This window comes from Sinocyclocheilus grahami, unplaced genomic scaffold, assembly GCF_001515645.1.
Source record: "Sinocyclocheilus grahami isolate Dianchi unplaced genomic scaffold, SAMN03320097.WGS_v1.1 scaffold1928.1, whole genome shotgun sequence".
NCBI lineage: Eukaryota > Metazoa > Chordata > Actinopteri > Cypriniformes > Cyprinidae > Sinocyclocheilus > Sinocyclocheilus grahami.
In genome coordinates this window covers 34907-56916 of record NW_015507107.1, presented here as the reverse complement: position 1 = coordinate 56916, position 22010 = coordinate 34907, and the positions used below count along the sequence as shown (strand labels likewise).

The following is a 22010-nucleotide window of genomic DNA, read 5'->3' as shown; positions in this document are numbered from 1 at the left end:
ATAGATAGATAGATAGATAGATAGATATAGACAGACAGATAGATAGATAGATAGATAGATAGATAGATAGATAGATAGATAGATAGATAGATAGATAGATAGATAGTAGAGCTGCACGATTCTAGATAAATTGAGGATCACAATTTTTTTTGTCTCAAATAGAGATCACGATTCTCCCACAATTCTGAACTAAACAAAATAATGTGTGGCAAAATAGTATTGCTGCAGTCTATTTAAAAGTGTTTAATTAATTTGAATGAATTATTAAACATTTTAATATACAGTACACTACCAGTGCCAATTAGTTGATTGCAAAATTAATACTTTTATTTAGCAAGGATCCTTTAAATTGATCAAAAGTGATGATAAAGACATTTATAAAGTTACAAAAGATTTCGATTTCAGATAAATGTTGCTTTGAAATCACAGGAATAAATTACATTTTAAAATATATTCAAATAGAAAGTTGTTTTAAATAGTAAAAATATTTCAAAATGTTACTGTTTTTGCTGTACTTTGGATCAAATAAATGCAGGCTTGGTGAGCAAAAGAGACTTATTTTAAAAAAACATTAAAAATCTTACGGTTCAAAAACTTTTGACTGGTAGTGTATATGCATTTAAAATATAATATATGTAATACACCAATTTAATATTAAAATTATGAAAAAGTTGTTTGAATCAGTGATTCAACGACTCACTCATAAACCTACTGGATGAATCAGCGTTTTTGAATGATACTCTTGAATAAATGATTCATTCAATAATACATTTTTAAGTCACAATGCGATCGACACAAACGTTATGTGGCAGTTACTTTCAAATGCGGATTTGCTCTATTTTGGTCGCGTTACCATAGACATCAATGTTTATATCTGAATTATAAACTTTCATCCCAGTATTTCTGTGATAATATGAATGACTGTACACTCTTAAAAATAAAGGTGCTTCAAAAGGTTCTTTAAGCGATGCCATAGAAGAACCATTTTTGGTTCCACAAAGAACCATTTAGTCAAAGGTTCTTTAAAGAACCATCTCTTTCTTACCTTTTTATAATCTGAAGAACCTTCTTTCGCCACGAAGAACCTTTTGTGAAACAGAAAGGTTCTTCAGATGTTAAAGGTTCTTTATGGAACCATTTAGACAAAAAGGTTCTTCTATGGCATCGCGAAGCACCTTTATTTTTAAGAGTGTACGACAGAAATAATACTGTGTAGTTGAAAAGACTGTTTGTGAAGCTGTTTCTTAACCAAAGATGGTAACTGCTCTCTGTGTGTCAGCGGCGCTGCGAATGCAGATTTGAATGATCCGGTAAGACTTTGTCAAAGGTTTAATAGACACAGGAGAATCGTTGTGATTTAGAAATGAGTTTGTGTGGTTGTCTGAAGCGAGATCGCGATCTTTTAACGATTAATCGTGCAGCTCAGATAGATAGATAGATATATCAGGCTTTACAGAGTTAATTACCTGGATGAAAAGGGAAATTACTTGTGGTACCCTTGGTGCATGAATAGCCCTGAAAGTCCCCGAGCCTTTAGCATTCAATTTACTGTTGTTGAGCAGTTCATGGGAGGATACTGAGTTGCTCTTGATTGATACTTTTTTACTCTCCCTGGGCCAACTGAGTAAAAAAAAAAGTTTTCTTAGTCAGCAGTGTTCTAGACTTTACAGAGAAATGCTAATGGACCATCCATTAGCGTACATCTTACCATCCAACTCCTAACCACTTGACCATGTCTAATTAACTTAACATATGTTTTTCCGTCACAATGCTTGCTGTACAAGATTTTGATGATTAAAAAATGTATGCTGTTTTGATATTCACTCTAATATTAACAGTTATTGGCCAGTATAATATGCTATACTGTTATGCTCTGGATAACATAGATAGATTTTAGATCTGTTTTACAAATATTACTTAACAGTGTTACTGATGGTCCATCTCATTATCTCCATCTATTCCTTGACTATGAAGGTCAGTGGTGTGAACACGTCCATGAGCCGCAAAAGAGAGCACCGGGTTCTTCTCATGGTGACCACCATGGTGATCTTCTATCTGCTCTGCTGGCTGCCTTATGGGATCATGGCTCTGCTGGCCACTTTTGGAGCCCCAGGACTGGTGACTGCGGAGGCTAGCATAGTGCCCTCCATCTTAGCGAAGTCCAGCACGTTCATCAATCCCATCATCTACATCTTCATGAATAAACAGGTGAGCATAAAAAAGGGTGTAGTCCTAGGGTTTGACATAAAGCTTGGCTATAGTATAAAATGGAAGTACACAAATTTATCTTTTCATCTAATCATGTTTCTTCACTCAAAATGTGATCTGTTCAATGATCAGTTTCAACTTCTACTACTAATATAGTACATTTCAAGTTATATTAAGTAGCATGGGTGAACATCATATGCTTTCAAATAGTACATAACAGTTTTTACAGTTCACTTTGGCACTAATTTGAGAACCTTGATGTCATTTTTCTACTCTAGACACAAAACACCACCAATTTTTATGATTGCAGACACATGTAACCTAAGATCATAAAACCTAATATGAACCTAAAATTAGATGACTGTTTATTTATTTCATGACAATGATTTATCAGTTAAAACAGCTGCTCAAAATGATGCTATGCCCTATATGTAATTTCATAATAAAATTGTGATTTGAAGCAATAATTATGCAAGTGAAAGAATTATTTTTAGATTTGAATGGAGTGTTTTGATAATTGGACAGCCTGTGTTACAAATTATATCTGTTTTGAGTTTAGAGTTTTGCCAAATGACATCAAGGTCCTGGAATTAGTGCCAAAATGGCTGTCATATTTTAGCTTACATGACTGATTCCTGTTGCATATGGGGGACACACAGACGATCTCCAGCATAGTTGTGAGCCCCCTGGACCTGTGGACCCTATACGATCTTACCAAATAAAATGTACCTTTATTTATTTATTTATTTATTTAAACTTACTTCCATTTTAATTCTGCTTAATTAATTCAACTTACAATTCAGCATCTCATTTGCTACTAATTTTAGAAAAAAGCCTTCTCAATTCAATTATGAATTATGCAAAACCATGTGTAGCATTTAACACTAGAGATAAAAATCCTGGCTCTGGTAAAATCTGCTGTTTTTTTTTTGTGTGTGTACACATTCCGTGTGGACCTGCTCAAAACTGACTGATTCTCCAGATTTTTGCTTACCCACATGAACAGAAAGTAGCTCCATCAAAGCGGAGTGTGCTGAGCCATTCAGTTATGTTCCGAGTCTCCAGAAAGTGGGTGCCAGTGATGTTGTGGTCCAATCAATCTACATTGTCAGTTTGATAAAACTGATGCGACTGGTTTACTGGTGTACTCTCATGTGAAACAATCCAATTCATTGTTCTTGTTGCACCATCAGTCAAAGTGTCAGCTGTGCAATGTGGCACTGATGGAGAGGGTAAATAGTATTTATACAGGTAAATCAAGCTTCTGGCAACGGAGGAGAAGGTAGACTGTTAACAATCCCCTAACTCAAATAAATTTGACTCTGTTTGGCTCTAAGAGATGGTTTTTAGGGCAAATATGTTTTTTTCCCTTCTTGCAGAGTGTACCGATGTGTTGCCTTGATGCAGGAAAGCAGGTCTCACTGGAGAAAGATGGAATGCCATGCAAAGGTCATAACCGACCTGTCAGCTCTGTAGTTTGAAAACCACATCAGTTAGATGCTCAACTTCCTCTAAATCTCAGATATATTTCACTCTAGGCACCAGAGTCTGGTTTGATTGAAGGAGCTTGTCATTTGTCTTGTCTAGTGTTATGTACAAACCAAAGAGCACAACATAAAGTTTCACATTCCATGTAGCTACAGAATGGAATGCTAGTACATCCACACTGTGAAAATCAGCCTGCTTTGAAAGATTCCTTCCCTCAAGTCGCTTGTGTAGCCATTACAATTCTGATTAACTTTACCTGCTCATTATTTTCATTAGTGGTTCTTGCTAAGGTATTCCTTAACCAACTCGTTTCTGAACCCCTGCTGTACAGAAACATATTGGGGTGTGTTTCCCATTCTACTTAACCCGCTACATAACCACATAACAATGCATTGTTGGAGATATTAACTAGTAGTCTCGACTGTTTCCCCGAAACTAGAGTTACATGGTTGCGCCTTCAGCATCGGGACCACACTGGTTTAACAGTACAGGACTGTTGTTAATTACACCACAAATAGATGGTAAAGGAGTAACATCTGCGAATTAATCAATTCAAGATTGAAATTAATGTCCAATTACATACATGCAGTATGTAATTTCCGACTATCATTTACATTGTTTATTCAGCAGCTATCTCCACAACATAATTTTGTACACAACATAACATAATATGCTGCTGTCATGGAATCTGAGGACTACTTACTGTAAATATTTTTATGACCTGTCGTTTTGCTATATTATGATGTTTGATTCATCACGGGTTAATATTGAAATATTAATAATATTGCCAAAGTATCCACTACTAAGCAAGGAAAAAGGTGACTGTGACAAGGAACCTAAACTCAATCTGTGACAGAAATAGAGAAAACTACTTACTGTAAATATTTTTATGACCTGTCGTTTTGCTTTATTTTGATGTTTGAGTCATCACAGGTTAATATTCAAATATTAATAATATTGCCAATGTATTCCCTACTAAGCAAGGAAAAAGGTGACTGTGGCAAGGCACCTAAACTCAATCTGTGACAGAAATAGAGAAAACTACTTACTGTAAATATTTTTATGACCTGTCGTTAATTAATATTAGATATTAATTCTATTTGATATTAGAGTGCCATTACATACTGGATTGCTTAAATTTTTGCTGAAATCCGAGAGCTTTCTGACCTTGCTATGCTGTGAACCTGCTGACAGCAGTGAGAGGAAGTAATTTTCCGAGTAGTGTGTTCAACAATCGTTTCATGAGAAGTTTGTGAATAAATGGATTTCTTCACATATAAACCGATTAGGTTGTGGGTCATTTTGGAGGACACATGTGAAATAGTTTTTTGAGGACACTTCTTAAACCCACACAAAATAATAAAAAAAATCATGTAAAACCCAGTAAACATGAGATTATGTTGTGACATTAGAGCAACACATGTTAATATGATAGCATATGTATAACACTAAAGTGAACAGTACTCTCATACGTACCTTTTGTCACAGTAACCAGTTTAGCAGTCTCTGCACTACATTTCCCAGCATCCCTCTTGCCACTCACCTGCACTCTAGAGAAAACTACTTACTGTAAATATTTTTATGACCTGTCGTTAATTAATATTAGATATTAATTCTATTTGATATTAGAGTGCCATTACATACTGGATTGCTTAAATTTTTGCTGAAATCCGAGAGCTTTCTGACCTTGCTATGCTGTGAACCTGCTGACAGCAGTGAGAGGAAGTAATTTTCCGAGTAGTGTGTTCAACAATCGTTTCATGAGAAGTTTGTGAATAAATGGATTTCTTCACATATAAACCGATTAGGTTGTGGGTCATTTTGGAGGACACATGTGAAATAGTTTTTTGAGGACACTTCTTAAACCCACACAAAATAATAAAAAAATCATGTAAAACCCAGTAAACATGAGATTATGTTGTGACATTAGAGCAAAACATGTTAATATGATAGCATATGTATAACACTAAAGTGAACAGTACTCTCATACGTACCTTTTGTCACAGTAACCAGTTGAGCAGTCTCTGCACTACATTTCCCAGCATCCCTCTTGCCACTCACCTGCACTCTCTTGTCAATCACTCACACCTGGAATCTATCAGTGGATCCTCCTCACCTGTCGCTGCCAATCAAGCTCCCCATAAGAACACGCTCACTCCACAATCTCATTGTCTGGTCTTGCCATGTTTTGCACGACTTACCCGACTCACCTCTCTGTTTACGCTCCTTCAATTACTCCAGCTCCTGGTTCTCCAGCGCTCCACCGATTCTCTGCTCCTGGCAATCCTCCTGAAAGAAAGGAAAGAACACATTACCTTACCCAGTTAAAGGGGTCATATGATGCGATTTCAAGTTTTCCTTTCTCTTTGGAGTGTTACAAGTTGTTCTTAAATAGATAAGATCCCTAAAGTTGCAAAGACTAAAGTCTCAAACCCAAAGAGATATTCTTTATAAAAGTTAAGACTCATCCACGCCCTCCTAAAATGCCTTGTTTAAACACGCCCCCACATGTTTACACCACTGTGTGGGAAGATTTTCATAACGCTCAAATGTTCACGCAAAGAAAGTAGGTGTAACTTTGATTCTCGCTGTAGTATTGTTTCCGCTGCCGCCATGTCGTGGAGACACTGTGTGTTTCGTTGTGAAAGCGAAACTACTTTGTTTGGCCTTCAGAAATCAGTGGTTAAGTTGTATTTACAACACTGTTCCAGAACAGTTCAAACCAAATATTTAGATGTGTGCAACGCATTTTACGGAGAACGAGGACTGTTTCCTTGGAGAGTAGCCTACAATGCCGGTTTTCTGACAAATAATGCTGACTCATAGCCTGTAAGCATGTTTTCATATTTTAAGAATTTGCCACTAACTATTGAAATGCAAGTTTTGAGCAGTGTAGACTAGCACTTGTTGTTTGTCATTTCTCCGATCACAAATGCAGACATGGTTTTATGTTTACGTGGCACGATGCAAAGCGTAACAAGACAGTAAGTCAGTCATTATAATCAGTAATTATGTCCCCACTGGATGCTACAAATGCCTCATTTGTATTGGGTTTTCTCTCGTCTCACCGGGACACGGCATGAACGTATGGTAAGGGGCGTAACATTTCCGTCACACTCTTGAGGTATTCGGCCAATCACAATTGTAGCAAATTAGCTCAAAAGGGAAATGTATATAAATAATTACAGTTAATTATGATTAATCACAATTATTTATATCAGCTGCCAGTAGTAACTGTAGCAGAATTAAATTGCCATCAACCAATCTGTTCGTCCAGCTAACATTGTGTAAGTTCATATCAACTCTAGGAAAGGGGAGAATGAAGCTATGAAAAGAGTTAGTTAACCACCTGAGTGAAACCATCAGCACCGTTTTAGAACGGGGTCTACAGCTGATACTATCATCATTTTGTCTGTTTCGTTTAGTTAAATGTACGATACTTGCATTGCCTTGGCCTGGAACGAGCGTACGGATGCAGTCTCGGATGAAAGTCTTGATGGTTTGGAGATTCGGTGGTGTAGGAGTTGTGATCACCACCTTCCGGGTTTGAAGAGTGATGAACTCCAAAGATGTTTTGACTCGATGGTGATTGGGAGTTTCTTCCCAGTGGAAAATGAAAAAGAGCTAAGAGAGACATCAGCTGAGATCCTAGGATCTTTGGTAAATGGAAAGACAAGGCCACAGGCCTGGCAGGAACTTAGGGTGTCCTTAGAAGGGTGCTAGCTCACATCCTCATCTTCTCCGTATCTAGCAGAACAGCAGACTGACTGAGGCGGTTCACTGATGTGAGAGCTTTATCTCCTAATGAGCTCACACCTCCGGGGCATCAAAGAGCCAATGGTGTCTTTAACTTTTGGAGGGAAAGTTTATTTGGGTGTTGATGCACAAACTAGTAAAGATTCTTAGAACATTAATATGTCGGAGTCCAGTGCAGGCTCCAGTCCCTTGAGCGGAGTCCAGTGCAGGCTCCAGCCCCTGAGCAGAGTCCAGTGCAGGCTCCAGCCCCTGAGCAGAGTTCAGTGCAGACTCCAACCCCTGAGCAGAGTCCAGTGCAGGCTCTCACCTCAGAGCTCTGCCAGGATTCTGCTCTAGTCCAGCGTCCGCTCCTCCAGAGCGCCTCCCAGTGTTCCCTGCTCCTCTATCTGAGCACAGCCTGGATCCGGCGTTCTTCACAGAGTTAAGCCAGGGGTGCTTTCTAGTTCATATATCTGGTACCACTCCTGCCCCAGTCCAGGAATCCATCCCAAGGAATGCTGTCCCTAAACCAGTTCCAGAGAGTGAGAGGTCCGACTCTGCTCCGGAGAAGGAATGCCCTAAGTTCTCTCCTGAGAGTCGAGAGATGGTTCTAACCCCTGACCAGAGTTGGGAGATGGCTCCAAATCCCGAGGTCTACCCTGAGAATGTTCCAGGTCCTGAGTCTAGCACAGAGAGGGCTTCCATTCACAAATACTGCCCTGGACCAGCTTTACTATCTGAGCACAGTTCAGTGCCGACTTCAGTCTCGGAACACCAAACCGTGTCCGCTCTCATCCCAGAGCTCAGCCAAGATCCTGCTCTCAGTAATGAGTTCAGCCAATCTCCTGATCATGCTCTAAAATTAAGCCAAGAATTTGCTCAAGCTCATAAGTTCCCCCCAGAGATTGCTCCTGACCTTGAATCTGCTCCAGAGCCTGTCCCATTTCACGAGTTAGTTTTAATGATTACTTCTGTCCTGAAGGCCAAGGTGAGTGTCCTGCCATGGCCAGGGAGGCTGTCTGTGAACCTGCTGCCTACCCTGTCGCAGTTGTAGTGGCCGTTGGTAATGTGTCTGTGCCCTATGTTCCAGTTACACCTGCTCCTCCCTGGTGGACCTCGGCTCTGTCTGCTCCGCCCTGGTGGGCTTCAGCTTCATCTGCTCCGCCCTGTCTGTCACAGTCACCAGTTTAGCAGTCTCTGCACTACACTTCCCAGCATCCCTCACCTCTCTGTTTACTCACCTCCCAAGTACTCCAGTGATCTTCTCCTGGTTCTCCAGTGCTCCACTGATCCTCTGCTCCTGGCAATCCTACTGAAAGAAAGGAAAGGACACATTACCTCACCCAGTTAACCTCCCTATCCATTTCAGTTACCGGAATACTTCTTTGCACATCAATGTCTTGTCTGCACCTGCCTCAGCCTTCATTAAACCTGCTGTTAAATTGGCATACCCTTGTGTCCTGTCGTGTTTGCTGACACCTTTTTTTTTAATCCATTAAATATTTTCTTTTAATTAATGTTTGTATTGAACACGGACCATTGCTTTATTCATTATTTCTGATATTGCAGGCTCATTTTGTAAATGTAAGCATTTTAAATTTTAAACAAGTGTAAACTTGGTGCTTAATGAAAAAACTGTCACATTTACAAAATCAGGTGATTGTGTTCACTCAGGTTACGTGTCTGTTAATTTTCTTTTGACCTAGTTCCCTTCTGAGGGAACTTTGAACTGTGTCCTCTAGAGGTCACTATGGGGAACGCCTTTGGTGTGACAAGTGTCTGAATCATACATCTAAACACGACAATAACATTGGCCGACGACAGCTTATGACACCTTTACTGGCGCAACCACAGTATAAAAGTGTGCTGGAAGAACGCGTTATCCTCTTCTTTGTCTTCACTGACCATTTGTTTATGTTAGGGATAAGCTAAGAACGACTAGGAGTGCGAGAGCCAGAGGCTTTATTTCTTGTGAGGGATAAATGTCCTCAACTCAAGAGGAGATGGTTTGTGCTCATTGTGATGCATTCGCGGGACTACTGAGGGGGAGGTGAGTACTTCACCATTTACCCGAGTTTGTAAACAGCGTTTGCATGAGTGCGTTCGCCTCTCACGGGAATAGCGACGCATTCATGGCAGCGGTTTCCATTTTCGCTTGATTTCCGAGGTAATCTAGCACGTGGGCGGAGCGTGTTTTTATTTCTTGTGAGGGATAAATGTCCTCAACTCAAGAGGAGATGGTTTGTGCTCATTGTGATGCATTCGCGGGACTACTGAGGGGGAGGTGAGTACTTCACCATTTACCCGAGTTTGTAAACAGCGTTTGCATGAGTGCGTTCGCCTCTCACGGGAATAACGACGCATTCATGGCAGCGGTTTCCATTTTCGCTTGATTTCCGAGGTAATCTAGCACGTGGGCGGAGCGTGTTCAGCTCCTGCGGGAGCTAAATGCATGCTGTGCGTTGCGGTGAGAATTGTCTGCACATTGCCCATGGTTCGCAGTTGATGGCCAGAACATGGAAAGGACCTGACTGGAAATGTTTTCCTATCAGTAATTTCCTTCTGTTTTTAGAGGAATTGTATCATGTGGATATCTGTCTGCAGTTGTTGGACAGATGATTTATATCATGTCCTTATCAGATAACCACATTATACTGCACTCCGGGAGCCATTTCTGAAACCTTTACTTTCATTCAGGGTTGTATGACTCTCTTTGCTCAAGTGTTGGCTTGCGAGCCTCCTTGATGCTTGGTCCTGAACTGAGCTGGTGCTCCTATACCCGCAGTTGGTAATTCCCCTAAAGCCACCCAACTGACCGTGGTTAGATAGGAGCCTCATGCACTTGCATTGCAGTCTCTCATGCTGGACCTATGATGTTTTGGTTAGTTTCTATGTCTCATAGAACTACTTACTGATGGTCCGGACCCAAGCGCTCTTCGGATTTTGCCTTCAGATTATATCCATGAGCTTGAATCATGCGCGGGAGCTGTGGTTGGTGAGTACGATCCATTTCATCTACTCTATTGCTAGTTTTATGTGAATTCACTAACTAGTTTTTCTCCGCAGTGCTACTTGGACCTGTCTCTGTTTTTCTGACTTTATTTTAGGGTTAGGACCTCTGCGAGCACCTCCCCTGCTGAAGTCAGAACCTCTCGCTGTTGACCGATTGTGGTGATGGTAGTCTGTACTGAGTCTGTACTGGATCCAGGCTGGATGATAGCCCTACATCTTCGGCTTAATGCTTACTGGACCACACAGCCAAGTCACTGGACTTCTGCGAGAGCCTCCTTAGCCATCAGGTCCCCAGTATAACGCTGCAACCTCAGGACTCGTGGGCCCTCCATTCAGGTTGAGCATTTTTTCAGAGTATAATGCTTCGTGACGTGCTCCCTGATGTCCTGGCTGGGTGTTTGCTTCGAGAAGCTGCCCCGGCCAGGACGTGCTACTCATGTCTTGCCCTGAGGGGTCTCCTGAGATTTGAGTCATCCTCTTAACCATCATGCACATTCTCTGAGCTAGAGCTGAGTGGCTTAACACTCCTTAACTCCACTCTGCAGTTCGATAGACGGTCAGGCCCACGGGACCTCCCTGTCACACTGCCCTTATGTTCGAACCAGTGAATCGCCCCTCCGCGGAGTGGGCTTGAGTACACTGCATTCCCTGAGGTACGAGTAAGATGAGTTTCTGCGGAAACCCTTCCTGAGTGCTTCGGCATGCTTCGTGACGTGCTCCCTGATGTCCTGGCTGGGTGTTTGCTTCGAGAAGCTGCCCCGGCCAGGACGTGCTACTCATGTCTTGCCCTGAGGGGTCTCCTGAGATTTGAGTCATCCTCTTAACCATCATGCACATTCTCTGAGCTAGAGCTGAGTGGCTTAACACTCCTTAACTCCACTCTGCAGTTCGATAGACGGTCAGGCCCACGGGACCTCCCTGTCACACTGCCCTTATGTTCGAACCAGTGAATCGCCCCTCCGCGGAGTGGGCTTGAGTACACTGCATTCCCTGAGGTACGAGTAAGATGAGTTTCTGCGGAAACCCTTCCTGAGTGCTTCGGCTCTGAGGAGCAGTAGCTCTTCATGCATGAATGGGTTATTGGGTCCTGTTGTTTCTACAGGTTTTCTTCGAGTCTGGTTAAATGGGACCCATGCTCTCTATCGAGGGAACATCTCAGGTTACGTATGTAACCATGGTTCCCTGAGAAGGGAACGAGACACTGTGTCCTCTAAAAGTTTCGCCATGCTTCGGACACGAGCTTCAGATGAAGAAGCAGATGACGAGTTTTTTCCGGTGCCCTTTTATACTGTGTTCAAGTCGGTAAAGGCGTCTTAGGCTGTCACCAGCCAATGCTATTGTCATGTTTAGATGTATTCTTCAGACACCGGTCACACCGAAGGCATTCCCCATAGTGACCTCTAGAGTACGCAGTGTCTCGTTCCCTTCTTAGGGAACCATGGTTACATGCGTAACCTGAGACGTTTTCCTGAGTTGTCCTGTGTTCGTTACAACCATAATCTATTCAAGATTCTATACAATCTATTCAAATATATGTTCATTTAGAGACAAAAGAATAAAGTTAATCACTGTCTATCACCATCAGTTTAATGTAGTGATTGTGTGCATTTGTTAAGACTGATGAATGGTACACCACAAAAAAAATCTTCATTTATCAAGTCTTCAATCTTCAGTTAAATGCCATCTAAATGAATTCTAATTTTAATATTTAAGATACACTTTCTAACAAACAAAATAAACTTTGTATGAAATAAATATAAAAAGTATTTTTATTTTAAGTTTCTAAGCAGTTGTACACATTTGACTTTTTTTTTTTTGCATTCAGAATAAGGTCCAGATCAATTTCAGCCTATAGGGATACCTGCATTGGATGGCCAATTTCACATGTATTTTGTGTATTTTCAAAATACAAAATACTGTATTTGTATCTAAATACATTTTTTTCTACACGTTATTTTGTATTTGTATTTTAAATACTTTTTCATGTATTTATGCCAATTTCACATGTATTTTGTGTATTTTCAAAATACAAAATACTGTATTTGTATCTAAATACATTTTTTTCTACACGTTATTTTGTATTTGTATTTTAAATACTTTTTCATGTATTTATGCCGATCTCTGCATGTAGCCAGTAAGTATTAACCTACTATCCTACAGTTTAAGCACTTTCATTGAATATCCGATTTAACCTAGAATGGAGACTGCTTAGATAAAATATAAGAAATTAAGCACCTAGAATACCCTAACAACCTCCTAGCAATGCTTAGTGACTATCCAAAACACTCAAGAAACCAACATGCTAAAATGACATTCATAAGACCTTAGAAATTGCATGGCAGTTGCCACCACCAAACCAACATGGAGGTGTGAATTTTGGATGGACAAGCACCACTCTAAACTCTGCAACTCCATGCCCTTCAAAACATAATTTTATCTCTCCTGAATATAATGGTTTGAATATACTTACTGTGGTTTGTGTTTTGACCCAGTCTCTTTGTACAGTTTCTTTTAACAAGTCTCATTTTGATTCTGAATCAGCAAGAAAAAACATCCTTTTATGCTTGATGAAATGGTCATCAGCAAAAATGCAGATGTCTTGACTTATGTTTAGACACTATATCAGTGCATTTTGTTCAGCTGAGGTTTGTCCAGCATCCTGCTCCCACTTTATATTCTTTCAATGTCTGAGGACAAGAGGAACACAGCATTCATCCTGCTTGATAAATTACCTCTTTGTTTTGATATGCTTTGTCCAACATCTGTATGTGCTGTTGTTATTTAAATTAATGATAATGCAACACTGTCAGCACATTTCCTCCAGTGTGGACACAGAACTCAAGTTTTGGCTGTGTGTGTCTATTTAGAAAGTACAAATCTACTGCCAACTGCTTTAATCCAAGTTAAGCAAACTTTAGAATAGTTCAGAAAAGATGTCATTCTAGATGCATACAGATGGGCCAAAGGCACAGACAGCAAAGAAACTGCCGAGAAGCATGTAAAGTCATGTCTGTCATTGAGACAGATCTCTCAAGATCTCTCTCTCTTCATAGTCACCCTTGTCAGATGTGATGTCATATCAGAACTTCTGTCCTGCTTTGTTGCACAGCTTTTATCTGGTGTCTAAAGGATTGCATATTCTGATAGATTAGTCTCACTGAGCAGTGTGCTTGTAGTGGGTTTAAAACTGACTAGACCTGTGTGCAATTGACCTATCAGTAAGCCAGACCCCCCCAGTTACTGTTGCTAACTCAGACAAACAAACAGAGATGCTAACTGTCTTACAATGACAGCTGTCAGTGTGAAAATCTTGTCCCAAGATGCTTTTGATAAATGTTGGGCATTCAAGAGGAACATTAAAGTTGGACTTAAATATGCCATGGAGTGATATATAAGATTTAAAATAAATATGGTTGGTAAAAATATTAATTTGGAAGCGAGGGTTTACAGATCACAATGCAAGTGGGAGAAGCCTCATGTTACGGTCATCACGATCACAGATGACAACATACAGGATCAACACTGTTCATGCACCGCAGGGTATAATTAAATTAATTTACATTTAACCAGTTTAATATGGAGAGCCACTGAAATGTAGACCTTCAAGTTTTGGCTGTGTGTGTCTATTTAGAAAGTACAAATCTACTGCCAACTGCTTTAATCCAAGTTAAGCAAACTTTAGAATAGTTCAGAAAAGATGTCATTCTAGATGCATACAGATGGGCCAAAGGCACAGACAGCAAAGAAACTGCCGAGAAGCATGTAAAGTCATGTCTGTCATTGAGACAGATCTCTCAAGATCTCTCTCTCTTCATAGTCACCCTTGTCAGATGTGATGTCATATCAGAACTTCTGTCCTGCTTTGTTGCACAGCTTTTATCTGGTGTCTAAAGGATTGCATATTCTGATAGATTAGTCTCACTGAGCAGTGTGCTTGTAGTGGGTTTAAAACTGACTAGACCTGTGTGCAATTGACCTATCAGTAAGCCAGACCCCCCCAGTTACTGTTGCCAACTCAGACAAACAAACAGAGATGCTAACTGTCTTACAATGACAGCTGTCAGTGTGAAAATCTTGTCCCAAGATGCTTTTGATAAATTTTGGGCATTCAAGAGGAACATTCAAGTTGGACTTAAATATGCCATGGAGTGATATATAAGATTTAAAATAAATATGGTTGGTAAAAATATTAATTTGGAAGCGAGGGTTTACAGATCACAATGCAAGTGGGAGAAGCCTCATGTTACGGTCATCACGATCACAGATGACAACATACAGGATCAACACTGTTCATGCACCGCAGGGTATAATTAAATTAATTTACATTTAACCAGTTTAATATGGAGAGCCACTGAAATGTAGACCTTTGTTTATGTGTTTTTGACCTACACCAGGCCCGGTGCAAGAGAGGGGACCGGGGGGGGGGCTTTGCCTCCCCACGGACATCCCTGTGCCCCCTCTCCGGACCGAGGGGGATGGTCGGAGTTTACTGTGTATAATTGTTGAATAGCCTACAACTGCCTGCTGTTGCTTCTGATTGCTTTTAGATGGAAAACTAAAAAGCTAACAATCAAGTCTATCTGCCTTTCTGCTTTGGAATGCGTCAAATGATTTTACAATGCATTTTCGCAGAGGTGAGCCAATCACAGACATGTTTGTTGATTTCTACAATGCAATGGGCAATCAGAGATGTTTAGGTTGGAATCCACCCACTCACCTCTCCAGTCACCGCTTTTTGTCCAGTACTGAGTTCTATCATGTTCGTAAATTCTTTTTAACGAAGACATAAAAAAAGATGAGAAAGTGAGTTGTTTTTCAGGTAACTGAAGAATTAGAAGTCTATTTTGAAATAATCTGCAGATTTGAAAATAACCACAGGGATACAGTAGAGATATAAACCACTTTTTCTTTTTTTTTGGCATGAAAGATTAGACATGCTCAGTGTTCCATGCCACTCAAACTCTGATTGGTGCAAATCTATCAGTGTACTGCATGAAGGATTGAGTGATGTTTCCGGATATTCATCACACTCCAGTCGATGAAGAAAGTGCTACTGTATGTCATTTTCAGTCTTCAATTCCTCCCAGCCCGTAACTATGGAAACTGTGAGTTGAGGCGAGTTGAAGACTAAAAATGCTGTACAGATACAAGTAACATTTCTTGGCCAGCAACATTCATCAGAGATTCCGGGAACAGAACATCTCCGGTGAGTCCGGCCCTGTGTTTTCTCCGATAGTGTTTGATACCTGTGACTCAAATATCTGTTGGATATCAAACTTGATCCACTGAATGTACGGATATGACTTAAGCTATGGATTTCACGTAGTTTTTACTGTTTCATAGTTTTCAACTGACCAGTGAACACCGGTCATATTAAAAATGTTAATGTCTGATGTAGCCAAACTTTGCTTCCCTTTATGACACTTTGAAGTGTTGAGCCATCTATATTTAATATCAATTTAGCACAGCTGTGAAATAATTCTTAACATCTTAAATTGTATTAGACCAAATTAAGTAGCATTGCTGTCATATTAAATGGTGGATGACAGCTGTTGCTGGAGAGGAAAGTTATATTATTTCCTCTTAACTCATTTTATGAAGTAATGCAAGTGATATTAAATTGCAAATTGAAGATTTCATAACTCATCTAAGCACACAGAGAAAATTGAATGTATAAATTATCTTTTTTTTCTGAAACTTCCACTACTACCAAGGCATGATATTATTTCCACTTGAATGTTTTCTTGCCATATTAATCTGATGAAAAAACTCCAGTCGATGAAGAAAGTGCTACTGTATGTCATTTTCAGTCTTCAATTCCTCCCAGCCCGTAACTATGGAAACTGTGAGTTGAGGCGAGTTGAAGACTAAAAATGCTGTACAGATACAAGTAACATTTCTTGGCCAGCAACATTCATCAGAGATTCCGGGAACAGAACATCTCCGGTGAGTCCGGCCCTGTGTTTTCTCCGATAGTGTTTGATACCTGTGACTCAAATATCTGTTGGATATCAAACTTGATCCACTGAATGTACGGATATGACTTAAGCTATGGATTTCACGTAGTTTTTACTGTTTCATAGTTTTCAACTGACCAGTGAACACCGGTCATATTAAAAATGTTAATGTCTGATGTAGCCAAACTTTGCTTCCCTTTATGACACTTTGAAGTGTTGAGCCATCTATATTTAATATCAATTTAGCACAGCTGTGAAATAATTCTTAACATCTTAAATTGTATTAGACCAAATTAAGTAGCATTGCTGTCATATTAAATGGTGGATGACAGCTGTTGCTGGAGAGGAAAGTTATATTATTTCCTCTTAACTCATTTTATGAAGTAATGCAAGTGATATTAAATTGCAAATTGAAGATTTCATAACTCATCTAAGCACACAGAGAAAATTGAATGCATAAATTATCTTTTTTTTCTGAAACTTCCACTACTACCAAGGCATGATATTATTTCCACTTGAATGTTTTCTTGCCATATTAATCTGATGAAAAATAAAGTATTATGTGTGCAATATTTTTTTCTTTGGGACTATTAACTACTCTATATCTGTAAAAAAAATATGAAATGTCATTAATTAGAAAGCCCACCATAAATTATTTTGTGGTTTTAAGTTTTGACACAGGCAAGAAAAATGGAAGTAATCAAATAAGTATATATGCGAAAAACTATTCATATTTATTTCACTGACCATAATAATAGGCTACACCATTTATATTGCATGTGTAAGCTGAGCAGTGTTAGCAGTAGTTTCAGCAGTGAGCTGAATATACAGAGAAAAAAAGAAAGAAAAATATGTCTGTTGAGTTTCTGTGAAACTAGACAGAAGTAAATATCAGTTTCTTTTCAGTTAATCTGACTGAATGTCAACCACTTAAACAGTTGCTACTGTTTGGTGTTTGTGTTCCGTTCTGTGTTTCGTTATGATTTGGATAACAATCAACTCTGTAACATTTCTCAACCGCTTATTCCCAATAACATTTTTTTTCATTTTTAAATTTTTTTATTTGCACATTTCTTTAAAATTTGTATGCCCTTGAAGACTTTAATCAAAATAATTAACTTCTCCTCCCTCTCACAACTGTTATGGTAGGGTGCTATTAAAAGCGCACAACGCAGGAGAAATCCACAGAACTAATCCAAGCGTAAAGGGTAGCACACATCGACATAGCAACAACAAATAGCAGTCAAATAAACCGGGGAGAACACAGGACTTAAGTACTAAATGACAAATGAGATCATTAATAAACACAGGTGAAACCAAATTAACTAATCAATGCAACTCAGGAAAACTAGGTCAAAGGAAGACTAATGCCAAGTTCACACTGCACGATTTTAGCACGATTTTTCACTCGCCGACAGGTTTTGCGAAATCGCCGACAAATGCCTGAAATCGGAGGCAAATCGGTGCTCGGTCATGCGAGTGACATTCACGCAGTGTGAATTATCAAAGATGCAATTTGAGGGAATCGCCGACGCCCGCAAAATATTTGGCATGCTAAATATCTGGAGCTGTCTAAATACCAGACAGAGCTGTCGGCGATTCTTCCTATTGTGAAGTCATGCAGTGTGAAACCCCCTGTCGCCGATCCATCGTGCAATGTGAACACAGCAGCGACTGACTGCTACCTACCATAAATTATTTTGTGGTTTTAAGTTTTGACACAGGCAAGAAAAATGGAAGTAATCAAATAAGTATATATGCGAAAAACTATTCATATTTATTTCACTGACCATAATAATAGGCTACACCATTTATATTGCATGTGTAAGCTGAGCAGTGTTAGCAGTAGTTTCAGCAGTGAGCTGAATATACAGAGAAAAAAAGAAAGAAAAATATGTCTGTTGAGTTTGTGTGAAACTAGACAGAAGTAAATATCAGTTTCTTTTCAGTTAATCTGACTGAATGTCAACCACTTAAACAGTTGCTACTGTTTGGTGTTTGTGTTCCGTTCTGTGTTTCGTTATGATTTGGATAACAATCAACTCTGTAACATTTCTCAACCGCTTATTCCCAATAACATTTTTTTTCATTTTTAAATTTTTTTATTTGCACATTTCTTTAAAATTTGTATGCCCTTGAAGACTTTAATCAAAATAATTAACTTCTCCTCCCTCTCACAACTGTTATGGTAGGGTGCTATTAAAAGCGCACAACGCAGGAGAAATCCACAGAACTAATCCAAGCGTAAAGGGTAGCACACATCGACATAGCAACAACAAATAGCAGTCAAATAAACCGGGGAGAACACAGGACTTAAGTACTAAATGACAAATGAGATCATTAATAAACACAGGTGAAACCAAATTAACTAATCAATGCAACTCAGGAAAACTAGGTCAAAGGAAGACTAATGCCAAGTTCACACTGCACGATTTTAGCACGATTTTTCACTCGCCGACAGGTTTTGCGAAATCGCCGACAAATGCCTGAAATCGGAGGCAAATCGGTGCTCGGTCATGCGAGTGACATTCACGCAGTGTGAATTATCAAAGATGCAATTTGAGGGAATCGCCGACGCCCGCAAAATATTTGGCATGCTAAATATCTGGAGCTGTCTAAATACCAGACAGAGCTGTCGGCGATTCTTCCTATTGTGAAGTCATGCAGTGTGAAACCCCCTGTCGCCGATCCATCGTGCAATGTGAACACAGCAGCGACTGACTGCTACCTCAGATAGTCACGCAGTGTGAAAACAACGGCGATCCGATGAGTTTGAAAATCGTGCAGTGTGAACTTGGCATAAGGCAGGAGAACAGGAACACAAACAAAAGTCCATAACCGTGACAACAACGTTGTCTCTTCTCTGATTATGTGTACACCAGCAACCTGTCACTCATATCATATTGCAGCAATTAGCAAATAATAATGATCCAATGAATTAATCAGTTCTTGATGGAGACAATCAGGTCCCGGCCTACATTGCAATTTCCTTTCCGCCGACTCTGTATGAAAGCAAACAGTATCTCTGCCACAAAGTACGGCGATTCTTCCTATTGTGAAGTCATGCAGTGTGAAACCCCCTGTCGCCGATCCATCGTGCAATGTGAACACAGCAGCGACTGACTGCTACCTCAGATAGTCACGCAGTGTGAAAACAACGGCGATCCGATGAGTTTGAAAATCGTGCAGTGTGAACTTGGCATAAGGCAGGAGAACAGGAACACAAACAAAAGTCCATAACCGTGACAACAACGTTGTCTCTTCTCTGATTATGTGTACACCAGCAACCTGTCACTCATATCATATTGCAGCAATTAGCAAATAATAATGATCCAATGAATTAATCAGTTCTTGATGGAGACAATCAGGTCCCGGCCTACATTGCAATTTCCTTTCCGCCGACTCTGTATGAAAGCAAACAGTATCTCTGCCACAAAGTAAAAAAAAAATGAATGAATTTATGTTAAAAGTCACAATTTCAAGAAACAAAATCGCAATTGTGAAATATAAAGTCACAATTAATAAATTCTTTAAAAATCCTACAATGTGATTTTCTGGATTTTTTTTCTCATTTTGTCTCTCATAGTTGAGGTATACCTATGATGAAAATTACAGGCCTCTCTCATCTTTTTAAGTGGGAGAACTTGCACAATTGGTGGCTGACTAAATACTTTTTTTCCCCACTGTATATACTTTCTAGAAGAAACAGGCTTCTATACTTTTATTCCACAGTAGGAACATTGTTAGTGTGAAAGGACATCACAGGCCTGCTGTTGCTTACGCATGTGGTGTGAAAAGGCCTCGGGCTTTTCTGACCAGAGCAAGATAAATGTGAAAGTCTATGACACAATCAGGGTTATGAATCAATGATGTTCAGTCATGTCCCATTCCACTTTAAAAATGTCTGGGTCAGTTCCTGGAAATGTGATATAACAAACTCCCTGAATTTCTGTGTAGAGTATTTTCATTAGATTTTTTTTGTTGGTTTGTTTTTACTTTAGCACTTTACACTGTTTTGCCTTTGTACGTGAAATGAAGTGCATGCTCTTCTTATTAATGAATTGCAATTCTTCAACTTCCCATACCCCTATCACGTATCATTGTGTGTAAATGTTGCATCTTTCCATTTCTTGAGGAAATGTAGTTGACTATAAGTATACTTAGCATAATGCGTATACTAAGTACACTACGTTTTCTTAAGGGAAGTGACATCACAAACCTGGCTGTGTCTTTCATTTGAAAGATCACAATGGTAGTCAAAACCACTAATAACAGAAGTTTGTCGTGTGTGTAGCAACTCATAATGTAATAACTGCACATCATGTAAAAACTGCACATAATGTAATAAGTATTACATTATTATTGTAATAAAATTATATATAATATATCTTATATATAAATCTTGAGCTCATAATGTAATAACAATTATTACATTATGAGAAATGTATTACATTATAAACTCACCAAAATTTTTTTTATAATTATATAAGTATATACTTATAATAAAGTATAATCAGCCCAGTATAAGGGGCTGACACAGGGACCCAACCCCGGAGGCAGTGCGTCCCAGGGTGGGGTCTGAGTGCGCGGCGCACCACTTACATGGCTCCACGGCTGGGCAGGGGGCTCGTGAGGAGGCATAGCGTCCTTGAACCGGACCCTGCTGCCCATTGGTGAAGGGAGAGGGGGACGGCTGTGTGGAGACTGGGTCTCGTGCACTGCCATCCTCGCCCTCTTGGGACCCGGAGAAAAAGGAAACTGCTCTTTTTTTTGAGGCTGCCCCGGGAGGCGGCAGACCCAGCCATCGCTCTGCTCTGTCCCGTTCGCGCTTTGCGCATTTACGTGGACCGTACGCGGAGCTTCAGGACCTCAGACCAGCTCTTTGTCTGCTTTGGAGGTCAGCAGAAGGGAAAGGCTGTCTCCAAACAAAGACTTGCCCACTGGTTAGTGGAGGCTATAGTCTTGGCATACCAGGCCCAACGTTTACCGTGCCCCCTCGGAGTGAGAGCTCACTCTACAAGAGGAGTGGCATCTTCTTGGGCATTGGCGCGGGGCGCCTCGATAGCAGACATCTGTAGAACTGCCAGCTGGGTGACTCCTAACACTTTTGCGAGATTCTATAATCTCCGTGTAGAGCCCGTGTTCTCTCGTGTACTCGCCTCAGTTAGACAGTAACACTGGACCCGCTTTGTGTCGATCATGCTTGCTGCACCGTTCCCCTCTACGGACCGGATACGTGCGCTTTTTTGCTTCTCAGTTCAGTTCCCCATGGCGAACCCTGTCCTCCCGCACCCTCGGCGGTCAGGCGTGGCGGAGCGCCAGACGCCAGGTTCAGCACACGTGTGCATGCCCAAGGTCAGCCCTTGTGCTGGGCTAGGTGCCCGTGTGTAGTGATTCCCCCTTCGGGTGATCCCACATGTATATTCTTCCACGGTACGGCTCCCCTCACGGTAAGCCCGTGTCTTTCCCTGGCAGTTGTTCTCTGCCATCTCTGCTGCGTAGTCATCTCACCCCAGGCGGGTTGAGTCTACCACAGGGACTTCCATATGTAGCACTGCCCTGGGCCAGTCCATATTTGTAATTCCACATGATACCTCCTATGCGCAGGAT

At 40.3% G+C, this 22010-nt stretch overlaps 2 protein-coding genes across 2 annotated transcripts in view; both read left to right on the top strand.

Annotated features, from left to right (window-relative positions):
• Positions 1–22010, top strand: part of LOC107573386 (parapinopsin-like) — a 75007-nt gene that overhangs the window by 48144 nt on the left and 4853 nt on the right. Inside the window, exon 3 of the mRNA XM_016259822.1 lies at positions 1975–2208. Within this exon, the coding sequence (XP_016115308.1) occupies positions 1975–2208 (234 nt within the window). The remainder of the gene's footprint in view (positions 1–1974; positions 2209–22010) is intronic.
• On the top strand, positions 8038–8834 carry LOC107573387 (uncharacterized). The gene is made up of 2 exons (XM_016259823.1): positions 8038–8419; positions 8522–8834. Exons 1-2 carry the CDS (start codon positions 8066–8068, stop codon positions 8780–8782), a joined length of 615 nt encoding a protein of 204 aa, XP_016115309.1. The 5' UTR covers positions 8038–8065; the 3' UTR covers positions 8783–8834.

Bases quoted from the DNA above. Each gene is read 5' to 3' on its own strand.
- LOC107573387 (XM_016259823.1), top strand. From the start codon at position 8,066: ATGGCTCCAAATCCCGAGGTCTACCCTGAGAATGTTCCAGGTCCTGAG. The intron at 8,420-8,521 runs GTGAGTGTCCTG...CCTATGTTCCAG, and splicing joins CTTCTGTCCTGAAGGCCAAG to TTACACCTGCTCCTCCCTGG.